Raw genomic sequence first — 20,758 nt, 5'->3', positions numbered from 1 at the left:
TAGAGTCCCCTTTAAGCCCATCAGGTAAAAATGTTAATTAAAAAATAAATAAAGATAAACATACACATTTATTGTCTATTTAACAGTATAATAATATAAACTGCATACAAAAATATAAACTATACATGCTTATCATGCTTTATGTCATTGCAATGAACCATACTATGTAGCTACTGTACTGATGCAGCATGTGGTCTGTTTGCTAGCGTGCTAAAACTCATATTTTGATTTCAAAAGACACAATATTTCTAATTCAGGTAATATTCTAACATATGTCTCATTCAAAACACTAATCACTTAAATTTTGATAACAAGTGAGTACTTTCCAAAAACAGGAGTAGAAATATACAAAAAAGGTTATTTTCTGAGGGTACCAAAATCACCTAAGTTTTTTTGCAACTTCTTCTGGGATCAGCAGGCACATGCCACACATATGCTTCGATAACTCAATATCGACAAATGTGATTGACTTACAATAAAAAGTGCCATTTACGTAACAAGCAGCTTCATTCGAAAAAACATCACACAGCAAAAAATGATGATGTAGTTTTTTTAAATTTGACTCAGAAGTTGCAAGTGGGCTTATATGGTACGTGGGCTTAATAGGGACGTTTACCCTAATCAGTGGACGAGAAGAAACAATGGGCTGAGTGTTGTTTAAGAATTTTTCTTATGCATATAGTCAGCTTATTAGAGTAAATTAGAGTAAATTTGAGAAAAAGAAAAACTGAATTAGCTAAGCTGAAGAAGCACAATAAGAAGATATTACAGATGTTCCTCCTCAAACTGGCCAAGTACTAGGGAAGCCTTCTCTCTCTCTCAACATTAAATTCCTTCTGTTACATGCTCCATGTATTGTTGTATTCACTGCATCACAATTGTAAAACTGGACCTGGAAAGTGTTTTTTTTTTAAATAGGACAACATTTTCAATTCAAGTTCAGCTATGGGACAATCTGGGCCACTTGCCTGAAGGATAATGTCAAGCCCTGCAATTAATGACTACTGAATCTTGAAAGTAATGGCTCTAAGTGTAAGACCAATGGTAAGACTGTATAATCATTCCATACTTAGCATCAGATATTGATAGTTGTTTGACATGGCACAATTACACAATAATTCCTCTTGTTTATTTTGATATACCTTGAGCAATTTTTCACCACTGTATTGCCAAAGCTTTGGGCTACTGTTGGCTTTATCTTGTTGCTACGATGGAAAACACATTTTTGGTGGCAAAAGAACATTTTTATGAACTCCCACATAGATGATATTGTCCAATGCGTCACCCTAGGCGCAGATGAGACTGGGCGGGTGGTGCTTGTTACATGGACGAACTACGCAACAATGGTGGCACTTAGAAACTCCATATTCGTCATAGTAGTTGTGTATTGTCTACTAATAAAGTTAATAAAGACCAGTTGTTTTCACTCATAGTTGAGCAATCTCAGGGTGCTGGTGTACTAGCCACTAGGGGGCTTGCGCAAAGAACAGGGTTTTTCCTACATTGAAATACCTTAGGCGGGCCGCCTAAGTGTTTTTTCAAGCCATCTATAGGAGAAATTGCGCTTAAAAAAAAATAAAAAAATAAAAAAACTATTAAACGATTAGAAATAGTCCATGAATTTATTGGTACAATTTTGTTGTTGAATGATTCTGAATTTCAAGTTTAGAGTTTTAACTGCTTTCAAGTTTACGTGCAACCTGAGAGACACTAAATTAACTAGAGTACTGGGGGAAAAAAAACCCTTAAAGGGGTTAATGTGTACACACCCTCATCTTTGAAATAACATTCCCTGACCATTCCCGATTTTGAAAAAATATGTTCCTGTGAGTTATTCAAGCTAAGACTTCAATTCACTTAGACAAACTGAAACTTTGCAAACAAACTAGCAAAAACGTGTTCATTAACCATGTTATCATGATTAGTTTGCTTATTAGCCATATTGACACAAAATACCACAGTATATATTGTTTTCCACTCAAACATCTGAAAGAATTTTTTTTCCTGGCCATATCCCCGCCCCCTTACCATTAATACCATTACCATTAATACAGGGTTTGCCACCCTGGAGCTGGAGAGCTGTCCACTGGTTTTCACAGTAATCAATTAAACAGCTGATTACATAGTTAATTCACCAAACCTAGTTTTTAACTTGATCTGAATTGACTGTTGATTTCAAGGTGAAAACCAGACGACCCTGCAACTCATGATGACCAAGGTTGCATACCCCTGCTATATTGCACTTGTTGTAAGTCGCTCTGGATAAGAGCGTCTGCTAAGAACCTATAATGTAATGTAATGTAATGTAATGTAATGCACATGACGTCACAGTAGGTGGAAGTCAGTGCGGTTACACCCACTGAGTGGCAGAAAGATTACTGAGTGATAGCGTTAGCGTTCAGCTTGAATGCCGTGAAAACACAAAAAACACATCTAAAATGGGAAAGAGCTGTTGTGCGATTGACTGTACAAATAGATTCAACAAGAAATCGGAGCTATCTTTTTTACAGACCTTAAGTTATGTAGGCTACTGTATTGACTACTCATCAATTAAATATTTATTTTCATTTATATTCTGTGTAACTGTAAAGTTTGTGTCAGCATTTATTTAAAAAAACATCCATGATGATGAGCCTTGTGTTCTACAAACAAAGGGAGGATGATTAGATAATAATTCATATGCTTGGCTAGCTAATACTAAGGTATGATTTTACCCAAACATCCAACATACCTGACACAAAATAACAACCGCAAATACATGCTTCGATGCCTGGATTCGAGTTGTTTCAGCAAATTGCAGCGATGCATTGCTTCTCTTTTCTTTAGCTTTCGGCAGTCTGTAAAAAAATAGCTACAATTTCTTGTTGAATGTCCATGGACCACTGGTTCTTTGGTAAGTTGTAAGGATCACTGTCTTTTTTTTGCAGTTTTCTATACTCCCGACTGAGGGGGCGTATTCCGGGGGGAAAGTGACGTCAATGCATACCCTCTATTACCTGACATACCTGCTTAGCACATTGTCACAAAACCTTTATCCTGATTCACATGGCTTTCATTTTTAACACTTTCCATTTACTTATGGAGACATTCAAAGTTGCATGCATGGCTCAAAGGACAGTTATTTATGCATATAGTCCCTATACAAAAAAGAAAACTATACAAAACTATAGAGTGCCTTAGCATAGTCCATCTACGGGAATTGAACCTGCAAGCCATAGCTTAGAAACTCAAAATCCTTCACCAATGATGCACCACTACTGCCCAATAGCATACCCATGAAGCCGCAGTCCAGAGAGAACCAGGTGAGACACTCTCATGTCCTAACAGTCTAATTTACACTTAAGCATCCAAGTACTTTAGATGTTCTTAGCCACTGCTTACTTCTTTTTAAACTACTCCTTTACAGCTGGATATTTACTGAAGTAATACAGTAATGTGCCTTACACTCAGGGCCATAATGGCAGTGTTTAACTTGGGAATCAAACTTAGAAGCTGAGACACAAGCTTTGTTCCCTAACCATTATACTGCGCTGCTGAAGACTACGGATGACAAATTTACCTAACAGCATTCCAAGCGCCCATGCCCCATTAGGCCCCAAAGGATGTGTTTGGTTTGAAGCAAAACAACATTCATTTAATGGCATTTCTTTTCAGAAAAATAAACACGAGTTGGCTGAACTGCTTCTAGTCATAATGAAGACAGAGGTGCTTTCATGTCCCCAAAGTGTCTCTGTTTACAAGCCTCCCCCCCCACCGAGACAGGGCTCTGACGGGCCTCCCCCACCCCCACCACCTGTGGTCTTTATTGCGCCCGTTCCCCATTAAGGGCTTTTTAAAAAAAAGAGTGCCCCAGCACACAGGCATGTCTCATGCCAAACAGAATGCTTTGAAGCTGGGGTGACCAGGGAGCCATGGGCCGGCAGACGCCTGCAGGCGCTGGAGGGACGTTAGGTGGACGCTGTGGACAGATGTCTGGCGAAGGCTGGCGGACACTGTTGCTAAATTGGGTCCCTTGAAGACGATATTACATAAATCTGGGCTATGCAGGGGCAGCCTATGTGTAATGGGGACAGACAATGGACCAGTAGGTCCCTGGATGCAGCTTCAGGGTTCTTAGCAATTTCTGGCAACCATCTTGAATAATCTCCACTTGTAAATGGTTTTTCTCACAGTGGAATGATTGCCTACATATTGTCTGGAAATGGCTTTATAACCCAGATGAACAGCAACAATTGCTTCTCTAAGATGGTCACAGGTATCTTATGTCCTTGGAATGTTGTTTTAACACAAACTTAAATTCTCCAGAACAAACAGCCAAAGTTTCTATATATATGCACAACCCCCCCAATCCTTGCCCATGCTTCACAGCTAGGCATAGGCTTGCTTGTCGTTTTCCCAGAATGTTCTGGTAAGTTGGAGGGAAGGGGAGATTTTATTTGCAGACACCTTTCCTGTGTTCTTGCTGTCAGAGTACTGGGGATCCTCCCTTGTGCTCTCTTTGATGTCACTTGTCTGCCAGCCGAGGCTGTTAATTATAAATGATGTGTTGTGAAGGATTCATGCTGGAGGAGGAGGGATGGGGGGGGGGGGGGGGGGGTTATCATGAGTGATGTTCCCTCATTCTGCAGGCCTGCCAAGACCAAGGGGGGAAAGACACAGGCAAGGAAGCCTTACAAAATGGTTCACTGGGGCATTTTTACAGGATACACAGAAGGTTCCACGTTGCACGCTGTTTACTTTCTTAGCTGATACTCTTATCCCAGGGAACGTACATTATAATAATAAATAATATTAATTGTCAAGATATCCCAGTTCCACATGTTGGATGGTCACCAAAAGCAAAAAATATCTTCCCAGCCCTTCTGAAGAATTTTAGCTGGCTATTGAAACACCATGTGATTAATCAGCACTATAATTGTTCAGTGGCCCGAAATTAGCTCTTCAGCACCCCCTGCTGATATGCACACAAAGTTTCATAGTGTTACTTGAATCCATTCAGAAGTTACATTGCTTTTTGTGAGAAGCTATACCCACTGCCACACAGCCTTTGGGAAATCGGTGTGAAATGTTAATCAGTTCTTCCTGGCCCCATGGCCAAACTTTCCACAAAGTTTTATGGCATTACATGAATCAGTCCGGAAGTTACATGCTTTTTTGTGAGACCCACACCAATCCCCTTTTTGGCTAATTGATGTGAAAAGTTTATCAGTTCTTCCTTGCCCTCTGATCAACCATTCCAAAAGGTTTCATGCAAATCCATTCATATATTTTGGAGATACTGTGTAAACAGACAGAAGACAAACAGACAGACCGACTGAATGGGGTGAAAACTTAAAACCCCCGTCAACTTTGTTGGCAGAAGTTATAAACATACTTTATACAGCACTTCTCAAACAGACGTTTAAAGTGCTTTCCACATAGCTAATATATTACAGGTTTATGAATATTGTATTCATACTGTTATGATTTTTATTGATGCAATTCAGATTAAGATACTTCTTCAGGCGCATGCTAAAAATGCTAAAAATCTCTACTCAGGAATCAGACCTGCATCCTTCAGGTTAACACGTCCCAGTTCTCTACTCTTTACTCACACAGCCCTACAGTGTTTGCAGGGGCATCACCGTAAGGTTTGTTTTGTGGCGCTGAATATAGCATCGACTGAAAGCTGTCCTTGTGTCCCACAGTGTAATGGGGTTAAGAATTTATCAAGCTCAGAATGGCAGTTAACTGGCAGGGAAGGGGAGGGAGACTTGACTCCAAGGTCACCTTTATATTGTCACTGGATTGTTTCCAAAGGGAAAAAGGAAAAAGAGAGGAAAAAGACAAAAGAGCTTATCTCTGGCCTAGTCAGCTTCGTGCAATGCATTAAAAGTGCACCAGAAAACTGCAAACATCAGTATTATTTAAATGTCAATGAGATGACATGTTCAAATGTCACAAGAAAAGTTAAAGCTTAAGATCCTCCTCCAACGTTCACTCGTGCAGTTGTTCTCTAACTTGCTTACTTGCCAACCAAAACACAGAGTAATTGTCTATGGCGTTACAGACCTTAAACTCTTGTCTAACACAAGATAAGTCTCATTCCTTTAAGGGAAGAGGGAATGGATGAACAGGGCTGTATCAGGATCCATAAAAATGTCACACCAACACCTTGGGGCTGAAACCAGGGGGGTGTCTAAAGGCAGCCTGTGGACGATGATGTCAAAAAATGCAGAACAAGTGTGGGAGATTCCACTGGCAGCTGTTTTTAAACATAGCCTCTGAGATATCCAGTCCCCACACTCCTCCCGAAAAAACTACCCATGAGAGAGACAAGTAAGTTGACCTCCACTCCAGAATGATGATAGATGCTCCCCACTTCTGACACTGCTGGTCAGCTGTTTCCAGAAAAATACTTTGTTGCATCTTTATTATGAGGGAATTAAAAGGTTCATTCTGCATAAAGCTTCTGTTTTTTTTTTTACAAAAAGCTTGTGACAGCAAGCAGCTGCTAATAAGGCCCTGAGTAATTATCATCACCTGTTCTCAACAGATGAAAATAATAACAAGAACAAAACAAACAAAAGATTTGGTCCAGTCAAAAAGGCTCACAATCCATAATTGTGTAACGGAAATAAAGCAATAATACTTCAGTGACCACCGGACTCTCAAGAGAAACCGCTAAGAGAGTGTGATGTGGCAAAGTGTATGTGACAGCACGCTCCTGCTTCTCAAGGCAAATCGCACGTCACATAATCAAAGGCGCCCTTTGGCAAATATCGCCTTGTTTCTGCTCTCTGTGTGACACGTTTCCCCGGGAGACCGTTTGTGTTTACGAGGTGTTTGGGAAGGTCACTCCAGGAAAGCCGCCATGCAGATTGACAGGCGCTAAACGAAACCCGTCATGCTCAGATGCGCCCGTCGCACCCGACCAGCATCATGGGACAGCCCCGCTGCCCCTCCCTTACCGCCATCTTCAAAAAGGCGGTTCTGACCCATTAAGCGCAATACCTGCCGGGAGCCATTCTGCTGGGTAAATTGGCCCGGTCGAGGAAATGGTGGGGAGACTGCCAGGGTGCACTAATCACGCTTAAGCTCCCAGCTTGCGTTTAAGCATCCCTCGCTGCTAGTCGCTACCGTCTGTCTCACACGCGCCGGTTCACTGGCCTCCCTCCCTCCTCGGCCTCATTCACAACGCAGAAAAAGCCCCGGCTTTTAATCAGTGGAAGCTAACATTCACAACACACGGCAGGAACCAACCACGATCTGCACCAGCTTCCAGCTTCACCTGAAAATTTATTTAGCCAACCTGTCATTTCCAGTGCCTGCTTTCACAGTCAGGTGCTCTGTGTGACAAGAGAATGACAGCACTGGATGAGGCATTCAAGCTTGTAGATAGATATTCATCAGCCTTTCACAGGCATTATGATTCACCTCCTTGTCTGGTCTAAGCCAGTGCTAACTGACAAAGATGCAGTTTTCCCCTTGCACCGTGGAAACTCTACAGTATGTCACACATTTTTGTACACAATTCCGACACAAATCTGTTCAATTCAGATCACAACTGACATACCTACAGACAACAAAATATATAAAAAGTACAAAAAAGTGTGACTAATAGTCTTGCATCACTGAGTCAAAAAATAGCAATACAATGTTCACAGCAACGCAGCTAAATCAGCCTAAGACTAGCGCTAAAGGTCTAGGAAGTTCCTGGGCCAGGATATCCCTTTTTAAGCCTTTAATGAGTAGGCCTAAAATTTCCAACATCCAAGGAATGCTGAGTCAAAACTCCAACCATGGAGACAGGAATTCCAGGGAGACTGTAGAGTAAAAGTACAGGTGAGAAAGGTTATTTACCTTCACTGTATGTCTCAAAGATGATATTTCCACAGAAACAGAGAAGAAAAGACAACCAGTGCTCCACCATCAATCATAAATGTAAGGCATCCTTCTTCCAAATGGGAAATGCCCCGACAGAAGTTCTGACGCATGCAGTTTCCCACTCTGCAGCACAGGGTCAGAAAAATACTGATGCAATGTCTTGCTCTCATTCAGCACTTCTCTGCTAGATACATAAGCAGATGAGTTGAGAAAGTTGACTTGTTTATTAAGAAAAGAATGGACAGGGAGGCAGAGAGAGCTTCATGGTATTACAAAAATAATGAACCACCACTAGTGCCCTTTGAAATCAGGGAAAAATGAAAAAGGGAAAAAAATAATAATAATAATAAATTGAAGGCACTTATGTATTGTAGGTTTGCTTTTGAAAAGTCCTTTTTTGAAGTAGGGCTAGTACAGCTAGTACACATTATGAAAATGGTAACTGTCTGTGACGCAAAACTTCAGTGAGCAATTTATTGTTGTATGCATTCTTTTCTCTAAATTTGGAACAGTGCATTATATTTGTAAGCCAGCCTCATTCTGCAAGCCCCACAATACATGAAAGTGCAAACTAACATGCATCTGCCAGAACAAGAGCAAAAAGACTTCCACAGGCCACCATTTGAGCTATGCGGCCATTTGACTGGAGGAGGTCTCTATGTGCAGCTTGCACAGACAGCTAGTGGTCACTGGTCATGAGGCAAAAGCAATTTCACTAACTGTAGGCCTACTCTTCCTTCCCTGACACCACAGCAATACAAAGTGCATTTTTCTATCATCATACCAACATTAAGGGAAGGAAACAAAATTAAAAATAATCTAGGATTTCTGAAAAAGCAAAAACAGTTTACTTTCTTTTGATTAGTTGGTAAATTCAATACATTTGTTTCTCAGAGGGAATGAATCTTGATGAGACTGGACAAAGACCACTATTTGCAGCGATCTTTGTGCTAAGAACACAGCCTCCACTGGACACAGAGAAAGGAGACGAACCCTCTTCTATTCCACCTTTCTGTGTGCCTAATAGCTACAGTCCCAACCTCACAAACATCCACGTCATAAATCTACAACTACACAGCTACGAAAAAACCACCAACCAGTACATCCCAGGTGATGCCTGTCTGTTTGATGCACTCAGCTAATGAGTCCTACATCAGATGAACTGTAAAACCCGCTGTGTGATGAGAAGGCAGACAAAACACTGCCCACTCATCACTGGACTGCGCATGGAGCAGTCAGCATGGAGGCCATGCATTTGTGCCGTGTCAGATCCCGTTTAATGCACCGAGTAAGGCCAGACATAACCCCTGGGCACAATTCCTTACAGGACGAGCGTATCGATGGCAACGGGGAAACACTGGCAGCAGCGAGGTAGAAGGGCAGCTGTAACCCGAGACGAGGCCCTGACCTCTGCGGCGTTCGTGTAAAAAAAAAAAAGAGTCCGTCCCCAGAGCATACTTAAAATTCAGGGTATTTGTTCTCAACGGTCTCTGGTCTTCCTGGTCTTAGCCCTCCATTTTCTGAATGGAATGCAGGCTCAGTCAGAGTAAGCATGTGAGCGAGTGAATGAGTAAGTAAGAGAAAGAGAGAGAGTGGATGCAAGGGGGCAGAGAGAGAGAAAGAGAAATTGAGAGAGAGAAAGTGAGAGGGTGGGAGAAAGAGAGGGAGAGAAAGGAAGGGGGCAAGGAGGGACAGCTGGGAGAAGTAGACTTGGCCAGCAATTCAGTTCTAAAGCACAGTTCTGCAAAAGCAGGCACACAACAGCCAGAACACAGATGAGAAAGGAGTAAAAGGATGCCTGCTACAGATAGGCCTAATTAATTAAACAATTAAACAATGAAATCATATTCTTTCTTTTCTCATGTGGAAAATAAGATTTAAAAAATGTAAAACTTCCTAACTCTGCTTTGAATAACTTGCATAAACAAGTCATTCATCAATCAAAAAAACAATTACAGTAACAAAAACAAAAACAAAAACAGTAACATTACAATTCCAACGTGTGGTCAATGTTCATACAACGTTCAGAAAAATGTTATATTTATTCACCAAATGAGAAGTAAAAAGAAGAAAGACTAAACTTCCTTGGACACGTGTGAAGAGGAGAGACACCAACACAGGGCCCGAAAGAACAGGAATCAATCCCGCAGAAGCTAATAAGAAATAACTAGACGCAAAAGGATTATTCTAAAGAGAGCGATTAACTCTCCCTTTCATTTCACAGGCTATAGAAGTCAGACACTTTATCTAATACTGCTCCTAATCCCTTTGATAATTTGAAGGTCGTTACAAAAAGCCAATGAACTTTAGCGCAAATGTTACTTAAGCATTCCTAATGATCCATTGGAGAAGTGGTGTGGGGGGGGCGGGGGGGTGGGGGGTCAGCAGAGCCACAGCCGAAGAAGCGTTACCCTTTGGCCGGAGCACACAATGCAGGAAGGAGTGGCCTCGCCCCACACAGCACCAGCTGCTGAGCACTGAGGGCAGAAAGCCCAAATAAGGCCGGGCTGCTCAGAGCCTCGGATCCTTTCCCAGTTAGCTCATCTGACTTTCCCCAACATGGGAAGCGCGGGAGGGGGGGGTCAGGATTCCCAGCACTGAGCAAGCTCAGGGCCCAGGCCCAAGCTCCTCCTCCTCCATCACTGACTTTTATCTTGCTCTGGTTAGCAAATGTTTATCCAGAGGGGGGCCTGACTAGCAAGAGGAAATGGGTTGTGGAAATAAAAGACCCTGGGAGTGACAGAGGCACCGGCTTTTAAAATGAGCACTTTTATAACAGGGGAAAGGGACATTGCTTGTAGAGAACATGATTACACAGACATAAGGTATCGAAAGAGATGTCTGTCATTCTTTCTATTGTGCCCTTATTCAACAGGGAGCCCTGAGCTACTGCTAGCAAATCCCTGAGCATACTACTGTATATAACCCATTACCTCAGTTGCTTATTTAATACTGCCTTTTTGGTCATCTTTACCAAGGGTGGCAGTAAGTTCGGAAAGCAATATCTTTTGGTACTTTAATGTTCTGTTTCTCCCCCACAAGAGATTGTTATGAAAGGCTTACTTTCAAGAATGTTCACCAAAAAACAACAAAAAAGTCAGACAAGAGGAATATGATTTCATTGGCTCATTTTGTACCATGTTGGCTCTTTACCAGATCCCACAGTCCCATACAGGACAGGATGCTAAGAGAGGGCCTCCATCTCCTCCCTATCTTCAGTCTTAGCTTTGCTCTTTGCTCTATTGCTTCCAAAATCAAGGGTCACATTTAGGTGTGGTTATCAGCCATCAGATGAGATCTTGAGAAATTACAAAAGTCAATCATAAACATACCAATGTTCTCACACACATAGCACCACCACAGGACGCAGATGGGTTTTATTTCCAAACCTTCAAATCCAACTGAGCTCAGGTCAGAATAAATGAAGTGCCAATATTGTCTTTAGACTGAAATTGAATTTACTTGAACAAACGTTAATTGGATGACATAAATGAAACCATTTAACATACAATCAATTTGAATATTTAATTACAGACAAATTCATACAGTTAGATTTTTACCAGAGCAATTAAAGTTAACTACCTTAACCACTCAGGTTTAAGTACTTTCTCCTAAGTGCAATACCAGTGCTCCACCTGGAAATGAAATCAAACCTGAAACATGTTAGTTGCCAGCTATTTTTAGGTTCCCTTAAATTACCATAATGGGTGGATTAATGTGTGATATCAATAACTGACTTTGTAAAAAGCAATAATATGACTTAAATATCCATTCAAATACATTAATATTGGTTCTAGTCAGTAGGTCATTGATACAGTGGCATACACTGACAATATATTTTGACACATTGACAATAGCCGTTAGATCTTCCCAGTAAGCTAGGTTTCATGCTAAGGAAGCTGTGTTAAATAAGTCCTGGACCCTCTCTCCATTGTGACTTCAGTGCACTCACAGAGCAGAATTTCAAACAATTTGCTTCTAGGCAACAGCTAATGGCTATCGGTGGTGGAATTTCCAGGGAAGGCTATTACCTGGCTTTGACTAAAAGGGCAGCCATATTCTTACCCAGACCATTTGGTTTATTCATGAATAAATGGCTTTTGAATAAATGAAGTAACCCATTTTTAGTCAGTCCCATCATTCAGACCTCATTAAGGGAACACAGATCAGAAGCATCACCTAAATAATTAATTGTTTCTGGGTACAAAAATGGCATTAATAATCAATTTTGCATAAACATTATAGTTTGGATTCAATCCTATCTAACTGCAGCTTGCCATTTCCATTCAGCAATGAATTCAAGCACGTATGACACACTCTCTGCTACTCTGCTTCATTATGTCATGTTAGTTCCCGTGACCACTGGCAGTGTGAATGTGGGCAAAAGGAGAGACAAAAATCAAGCAGATTTGTTTTTTTTTTCATGCATGGCTTCTCCCACCGTATGGATTTTCCGTGTCTTGTTAGAGCAATTACGTTTGTTTGGAGATGGGGTGATAGAGGCAAAATACGATGAGATGCTCTCCATGCGAGTGTCTTTAAACACGGGGCTTGAGCGAAGGGGAGGAAGGGCCTGCGAGTGCTTCTTCAGCGGGGGGGGGGGGGGGAGTTGCCGCAGCTCATCGGGTAATCACGCGTTAACGCACCTCAGAGAGGCGAGAGGCTGTCAGGCACCACCGGGTGCGTGATCTCTGTTTCTCAGAGCGGCTCAATTTCCCCCAGGTCGCCGAGCGCTTAATTGCCTCACTGCACTTTTCCCACACAAAAATATGTCTGGTCTTTTGAGCTTTCGTGTCACACGGTTTTTAAATTGCAACAAGCACTGGAACTGGAACACGGACCTCATTTGCTTCAGTCTCTCCAATTTGTGTTTGAACATGTTTTCATGCATACTGTTAATTTGTACAGCTCAATCTCCCAATATTCCTAAAAAAAACACCTTTTTAGCGAGAATTTTGCATGGAAATGATTGGTTTCCACTGTGGAACAGGCTGAAAGGGATGAAAACCAGAACAGCTGAGACTGTGTGTCACAGACTGGGCATCTCATGCAGACAGATGCTGCAAACTTACTTTTGCAACGCCGATTTGCTCCTTCCGGAACTTCTCCAGCGGCGTGATCAAGACATCATCTGCATTCTGTATCTGCAATCATAAAAAAAAAAAAAAAAAACATTTATTTAATGTCTTCTTGTCCAGGCTGGTCAACTGAGAACTCTCTTTATCTAAAGTGGGTAGATAATTCAAGTCATTACATAGCCAAGCAGGGCGGGTGGGCGACTGCTTGACCAGATGCAGAGACGTTTTTTGCTGGGAATTTGACCAGGACACTGGTCTTTTGAAAAGTGGCATGAGATCTATAATGACCAGTGAGTCAGGGCCTCAGTATAATGTCTCGTCCAAATTCCATTTGGCACACTCTACTGCACAGCACCCCCATCCCTGCGCTCGGATACTGGAGTACTATTTCGGTCCATGGGGAAGAGTGCCCCCTACTGACCTACTAACACCTCCAACGGCAACTTAATTTCCACAAAACATTTTTCATCAAAGTACAACCCAATCCCAGACCTGCTTAGTCTCAGCACTGTGACATAAGGAAAGAATAGGGTGCTACGGCTGCTGGAAAAAGGTTATATTTCAATTTAAATTTTATATACTTTCAATTTATGAGAACAACAAAAAGCATCCTCCTACTACTGAAAGTAAATAAATCCTGCAGTTTTTTTATTCCTTGGATTCATAGAATCATGTTTGATGATGTAATTACCAAAGAACTTCAGAACAGAATAATAGACCTAATGACAATACATGGCTTGACAGATGGTTAACTTGAATGTTCAAATCTAACAGGAATTGTTACGATATATCTATATAAAATAACACAATTGTGACAATTAATTTGTGACTGCTTATAGGATTAGCCTATATGATATTATTTTTAAAAAGATTTTAAAAACATTAGTTCATCGTCTCTCGATGGATACACGTGGAAAAATCCCACAATCCCATGGTTCGCTGATTTTACCGTCATATGGATTATATTTGAGCAGAGCTAGAATTTAGTTGTGAACTGCTTTTAGATCATTTTTAAAAATATTTATGACACACACTTATGTTTACTTACAAATTTCCAGATGTAATTACAGCTGAACAACATTATTTATTACAACCCTACAGTCAGCCTGCTCCAAACATTTGTACTGAAAATATTTCATTCGCATTGTCTGTTGGGTGTCACCAGAAAGATTGACACAATGTTAGAAATACAATGAGTGCAGTAACTGGTACTATGGGGAAATCAGTGAGAAGGCTATACCCCCATGATACTCTGCATAACAGAACAAATTATGTCATCCTTCATGAAGCTAATTGGCCATCTTGTCTAGAAGAAATATATCTCACGGTGACAGAGCAAATTTCAAACTCAAGATGGAGAGGAACACACCTTTGAGCACAAACCGGAGATAATAACATTCCTATGTAACCAATACACTTGATGTGTATGCAACGTAAAAACGGACAACAATGATAATACCTCTGGAGAATTTATAAGTAAGTAAAGTATATTCTATTGACTGTTAACTGCTTTTTAACTAGGCTACTGTAGCTACCTTGCAAATGCCACATTTTAAAATGAATGTTAGCTAGGCCTATACATCATCTACCAATATACAATTAATTGGTTTATTGTATATACAGTAACCCATTAAAAACACTTACCCGAATCCATTTAAAAATATAACAGACACTTTCATTTATTTATAATTCATCGTAAAGAACAAATAACTGAATCAACACCTATGTGTTTCTTTGAGCTAGAATATACTGTATGTGTTTACACGTATGTGTATACATGTCTCTCTCTATACTTAATTATTGAATGGCTCATAAATGAATTAATATGCATTATTATTACTCAGAATAAACACAGTACAAAAAAAATCTCAACAAAAAAAATGAGTTACAGGTTACAACAAACAATATTGGCCATCTTAGCACACAAATTCATTTAAATGAATTTTTATGACTTAAATATTGATTGTACAAATACACACTGTAGATAGTTTATTATTTATTACAGATAAATAGATGGTAGAACATTTTTCTAGCAGCATATACCATTCTCATTTACAAACATATTAAAAAAAAAAATCAAGAAACATACAATCCTTTACACTAGAGAAGGGGGGATGAATAAATACATACAGACAAAAAAGACTAATATTTAGGCCTATTGAATAAATATTTAATCTTACAAACCTATCCAGACCCATTGATGTTTGCCCCATTGATGTACTGTATGTGTGTGGGTCAGATCAAGCTTAGCTGAATAAGTAAAATAGTATTATTTATTTCACAATGTAAAATAATTATTAAAAATCTTATTTGTAAACAAAATTTTTCTGAACAAAATAATAATAATAATAATAATAATAATAATTTATTCATGAAGTGTTTTTCATACACCCAAAGCACTGGATGCAGGAAATTGTTCAAACATGCAGTGTAGTCATTTTCACAATGTTAAATTTAACACAGCTGAATTGCAGATTATTTCCACTACGAATGATTGCCATTTGACACTTTCAATGTGACACAAAGCTTGAATGATCACATACTCTTTAGATGGTAAGATGAAAAAGCACAGGGCTTACTTGTATGAAATAATTTAGGAAACACTGGGGAGCATAGCTTTGGAATAGAGCTGGTCTCATTTGCGTGAGCTAAGATAGCCAAAAAAGCTTGTTGTAACTCAACCTCATATTGATATCAGTACATTAAATGGCAGGCCAAGATTTTGCAAGTTTTAATGAATGACTTTGCTTTGAATGTGAAAGACATTACTTCGTATGCATGAGTAACTTGGCATTTTTGTACCTTGAAAATGTTTTTTGTTGAGATTTTCTATACTGGCTGAACATATCTGCAGGCTATGTGCTAATGGCTAGTGGGTCCCCATTCTCAGCCTCCCGCCGATAGTGGAATGATAAATTCCTCATCAGGTACAGCAGTAAGAGGCCAGTAAAAATTTAAAAGCGGTTCATTACTTTCTGACAGGCCTCTCCTTCCGTGAAATCAGATGCTCGGTCTGTCTCTGTCTCCCTCTGTCTGTCTGTCTGTCTGTCTGTCTGTCTCTCTCTCTCTCTCTCTCTCTTTCTCTCTGTTTCTGTCTCAAGGGCGTTCTAGATAATGAGATGCCGTAACACAATAATGTGCAGGGAACTTATGAAATATTTGAGCACATCATAGGACTTATGCTCCATAGCTAACAAAATATTGTCTTAAATATTGTCCCTGCATTAATGAGGGTCATGAAGTTTCACTCTCCCATTAAAAGTGCAAGACCTTGAAACCACAGGACTAGTTTTCACCGCAGCAGGGCTAAACAGTCTCCAAATGTAACAACTCTGACTGTGTATCCACTATTGTGCCCTAAAACAAAACCAGCAATTACCTGTGAGCTTGTTCCGAGAAAAAAAAAACATTGTAGGATACAGGCCTTTTTAAAAAAATGGTGTTGAAAAAATTGTCTTTTCTTTTCAAGTCTTATATCTGCAATACATCATTGCTTTCTTTCAAAATGATGTAAGAGAAATGGCAAGCTGGCACAAAGCAGACCTGATAACAGCCAGACTCCTCTGCCACAGAAACACTTCACTTTATTAAGAATCCCATCACTATACAGCTTTGTACATAACTGCACCATGACACAATAGCATTGCTCAATGAAATCCAAAAATGCATATTTTGAATAAATTAAAAAGCTAGACAGGGGAACAGAAAGTATCTCCAAGGATGCCTGGAGTTGAACAGGACACAGGCAGTATAGCTGACAGTCACAACAGGCTGACCTACGTTAAAATCGACAGGGAGGCCAATATATTCCTTTGGTTAGCAGGAACAATTTTTTTCTCATTACTATTTTCAAAGACAATAACTCTTATATTCTTGATGTACAAATGATTGGCATACCAATCTTGAAGTGGTTTCAAACCAGGTATTGAGATGTGACAGTGTTTTACCAAAGAAAGACTTAATTGCCAGTTGATTGGGGTCAAAGTGTCAATTTTACTTGGACTCCAGTCAGCAGTTCTAACTGGTTTCACTATGACAGTGCAAAAAACTAGCACGCTAGCAACTGCCCAACTCAGCTCAAGATTTAGGCCTGAATACGCAACTGAAATGAATCATTCCTTCTGAACAATAGCCAAGTTATTTCAATGCAGTATCAAACATCTGTTATGAATAACCAAAGTCTGGACAACGCCAACACGGCACCAGGGTCTGCTCTTGGAGCCTGCAATGAAGTTTCTAAAAAAGAAAAATATAACAGTGGACCTCAATATCATTGCTCACAAGCTGCCAAGGCCTATATCATAGGTTTAAAGTAAAAACTCCAGCCAAAAATCATTATACAATGTGTTGGGGTGCTCATTTTAAGCATAATTCATCCATTTCATTTCTAATACTACATATAGGCCTAATACCTTAGGTCACAGCAAAGAAAAGAAACAGGCCCAAACCACGATGTCACCAAGGTATAATGCATCCCTTTCCACACAGTAAAGAATTGGTTTAGGAAAATTTAGTGGAGGCTGCAGTTCAGCTAAGACTAAACTCCAAACCTTCAGCTCTTAAATATTGTGATTGTGACTGCACCAGGTCTGCATCAAGCTAGAACTGAGGGCCAAGCCTGCCTGTGCTTGATATCTTTATGGCCTGACCCAAACCAGGCAGACAAGCTCGAGCCAAATTTGAAGCCCAAATCCGATAGAGCCCGATCACAGAAATAAGCCAAAAATAGCAAATAGCACAATAAAAAGGAAAAAGCAAAAAGCTGTTAGTGAATGTGCTTTAAGGTCCTTGCAATCAGACACCTTTGAATCTTTGCAATGACACAACGTTTCCAGTTCTTGTAGTGTCCCATTATGCTCTGTAGTGACTTCCTATAAGTATCAGTTTTTACAGTTTCAATAGAGCCACTGCAAACCACCATAACTGGTCTAATATTATTTCCGAAGCGTAGGGTAGAGAATCCACATACACAATATGATTATGTTACAACATCACTTCAGATGGTCTTTCACAAATACGGAGAAAAAAAGATTTTGCTTTTGACAAAATCAACCACACAATTTATACATATTAAAATATTTTTCTTAGCTGGGCATTTTCCTTAAGGCCTAGGATAATGCTGGGTTAGTTCAGTTCATGACTCTGTTGCAGACCTGGGTCAAATACATATTAAAAGTATTTTAATTATTTTTAAATACTTAAGAAAAATTTGATATACAGTCTTTACATATACTAAGTATTTAAATTACAAAATGCATTTGAAAATACATTTAAGGAGCATTTGCATGTATTTGCAGTTACTTTAAATGATCTTAAACATTTAAAATACTGAATTTTCAAAAACAAAGTGTTTGATTTGATAGAATTATATGAAAATACTTTCACAACAAAGGTGGTGCAACATGCACAATTGTACCAAGCTGCTGAAACACACTGGATATGCAGGAACCTATCAGCTCTGAAAGTTGACCATTTTGTCTAATTAGAGGACAGCATTTTGATGAGAATATATCAAGTGACGACTGACGGCCGCAGTCCAATGGAGCTGATTTCTGCTGTTAATTGGCAGTGAATATGCACGCTGAATTTTATTTTATCAGTGTCTAACCTTACAAAATGTAAAAGATGAAACTGTACATATGGCTGTTGAATGCTCTGACAACAGAAAAAAGGGGAAATACAGTAAAAGGCCTCTAACTTTAAAAAGATTGCATGGATACAAATAAACTGGCAAATAGCTTATCAAGAAGTCTGAGTTTGCCATCCCCCCATGCAAAGACATGTACGAGCATTTAGGCTACTGTCTCTTAGAGGCAGTGCATGGGTTGTTTAAAATCACCAGCGTAGGCTACCCTTGCCCATAATCCAAATTCAACTCCTAGCCCCTAGTAGTTCACCTGGAGTTTCCTCAGTATAATAACTCGCTGACATCACATCAAGGGCCACTCAGAAAGATTGTACAAAGGACTCTGGGATACCCCCTTCAGTATGAAGCCTACATTGTTGCTGGCTCAGTCATTTCTGTTGTCTATCATAAAAATTTCAAAATATTTGAAAATTGTATTTGCATTTTAATGTATATTTAAAATGCTCTAAATACTATTTGAAATAATCGTTGGTTTCCCAGGAAAGTATTTATATAAAGCAATTTATTTTTTAAATACTATTTGGGAAAGTATTTGTTTTTCCATGAAAAGAATTTAAATAAATCAAACACAAAGTATTTAATGTGTAAATATATTTTAAAATACTTCAAATATGTATTTAACTTCATTTTCAAACACAATACATATTTGTATTTGACCCAGGGCTGCTCGATTGCAAGACCTGGGTTTGAAAAGGGTGGGTCCGGAGTCTTGGGGGGGGGGGCGATTGTGTCCCATATGATTCAGAAACCAGAACTGACTGCTTTTAATTAGGGGGAAGGGTGAGCACCATGGACCGGTTCTAATCAGCCCAAAAATACATCTGAATGACGTCAATCCTCCTTGCTAAATCTCACATGAACATAGCTACGAACATAAATGCATTAATTAGGCTTCGGAAAATATGCCCAGTGAGCATGTTCATCTGTTCATGTGCTTCAAAGGCTAGTGCCAATTTTAGCACAAATGGTTTACCTGCCATATTACAGTAATGCTTGAGCCCATAAATCTATGGCTTCCCCACCAGCGGTTACAACAGCAGCCAGTTACAACAAAAATCCAGAGGAAGTGCTCTTATTTACTATGAAATAATATAGCTATAATTAGCAACGATCTGCTGTGAGCCACCCAGATTATAAAAACACACAATTATATACGCAGCAACCTTTTATATACTTTCCCATGAGCGCAAGTGCTGGCATTTGTTCTCACTGGAGAATTACCAGAAATAAGTTCCACATGCCTCTGTCAAGCTCCAGCATCCTCTAGCCAGATTCAGTTCAAGCAGTGAAACAGTGAAGGCCCGACTCTGCAGCAAGCTGAGAAGACTTCACACAGTGTAATTACATGCTTCTAATGATGTTTTGGTGCGCGAGGTCTGGGTCTTACAGGCCCTACTACTTCTTTCCTATTACTTGCCCTATTACAATTTTTTCCACCATACATGGCATTTGACAGTACCCCATTACGGGAAGCATAACCAAATCAAAACGGGCGCATAAACAGTTTTACTTAATACTTTCTATTGAACAGTTTTGTTTTGAAAAAGGAAAAAAATAGCAACTTTGAAGCCAGGTTGAATTCAGTGAAGCAGAGAAGGTTAAGGTCTTTTATGGCTCAATTATAAATTTAACAGTCCATGTGTGTATAAAAAAAAATAAAAAAATAAAAAAAAAACAATTTGAGAGACTTCAAAACCTAATTTAAAATCTGGTTACTACACCGAACTACTTAGCTCAAGAAGGGCACAAATCATGGTTTAAAAAGCCCCACAGCACCTCTGGAACTGCAAAATAAGAGTGGTTTCTGCTTGCCCCTTCCTCAGTGTGCAGACAGGGGCTGATTCCAAGCAACCCCCTCAGTAATCCTGCAGGAATCTCCACAGACTCTCCCAGACTGATCCTATCCGCTATGTGGGAAAAAGTTTCCCTTCCAAAGAATTCAGGAAGCTGCTGGCCGGCTGCCTAAAATGACATACGCGCAGCATACTTCAGGAAAGGTCAATTCGTGACAGGGGGAGCGGCAGGGTGGCCAAAGCCACGGGCACGGATGCCTGTTAGAAAGCGCGTCACTGCCGTGCGTTAGCCACCAGATCCCACAGGGACTACTCCTGTCATGGTGAGGGAGGGAATCTCAAATCCAGCAAAGTCACAGTTAGCCCTGCAGGCC

At 39.9% G+C, this 20,758-nt stretch overlaps 1 protein-coding gene across 2 annotated transcripts in view; it reads right to left on the bottom strand.

The window, feature by feature from the left end:
- The window catches only part of arhgap42a (Rho GTPase activating protein 42a), a 92,703-nt gene that overhangs the window by 39,342 nt on the left and 32,603 nt on the right, over positions 1–20,758 (bottom strand). For both annotated transcript variants that reach the window (XM_064352105.1, XM_064352106.1), the window contains exon 4: positions 12,939–13,010. In XM_064352105.1, coding sequence (XP_064208175.1) covers positions 12,939–13,010 — 72 coding nt within the window. The remainder of the gene's footprint in view (positions 1–12,938; positions 13,011–20,758) is intronic.

This window comes from Anguilla rostrata, chromosome 9 (assembly GCF_018555375.3).
Source record: "Anguilla rostrata isolate EN2019 chromosome 9, ASM1855537v3, whole genome shotgun sequence".
Classification (NCBI taxonomy): domain Eukaryota; kingdom Metazoa; phylum Chordata; class Actinopteri; order Anguilliformes; family Anguillidae; genus Anguilla; species Anguilla rostrata.
This window is presented reverse-complemented; position numbering and strand designations above follow the sequence as displayed.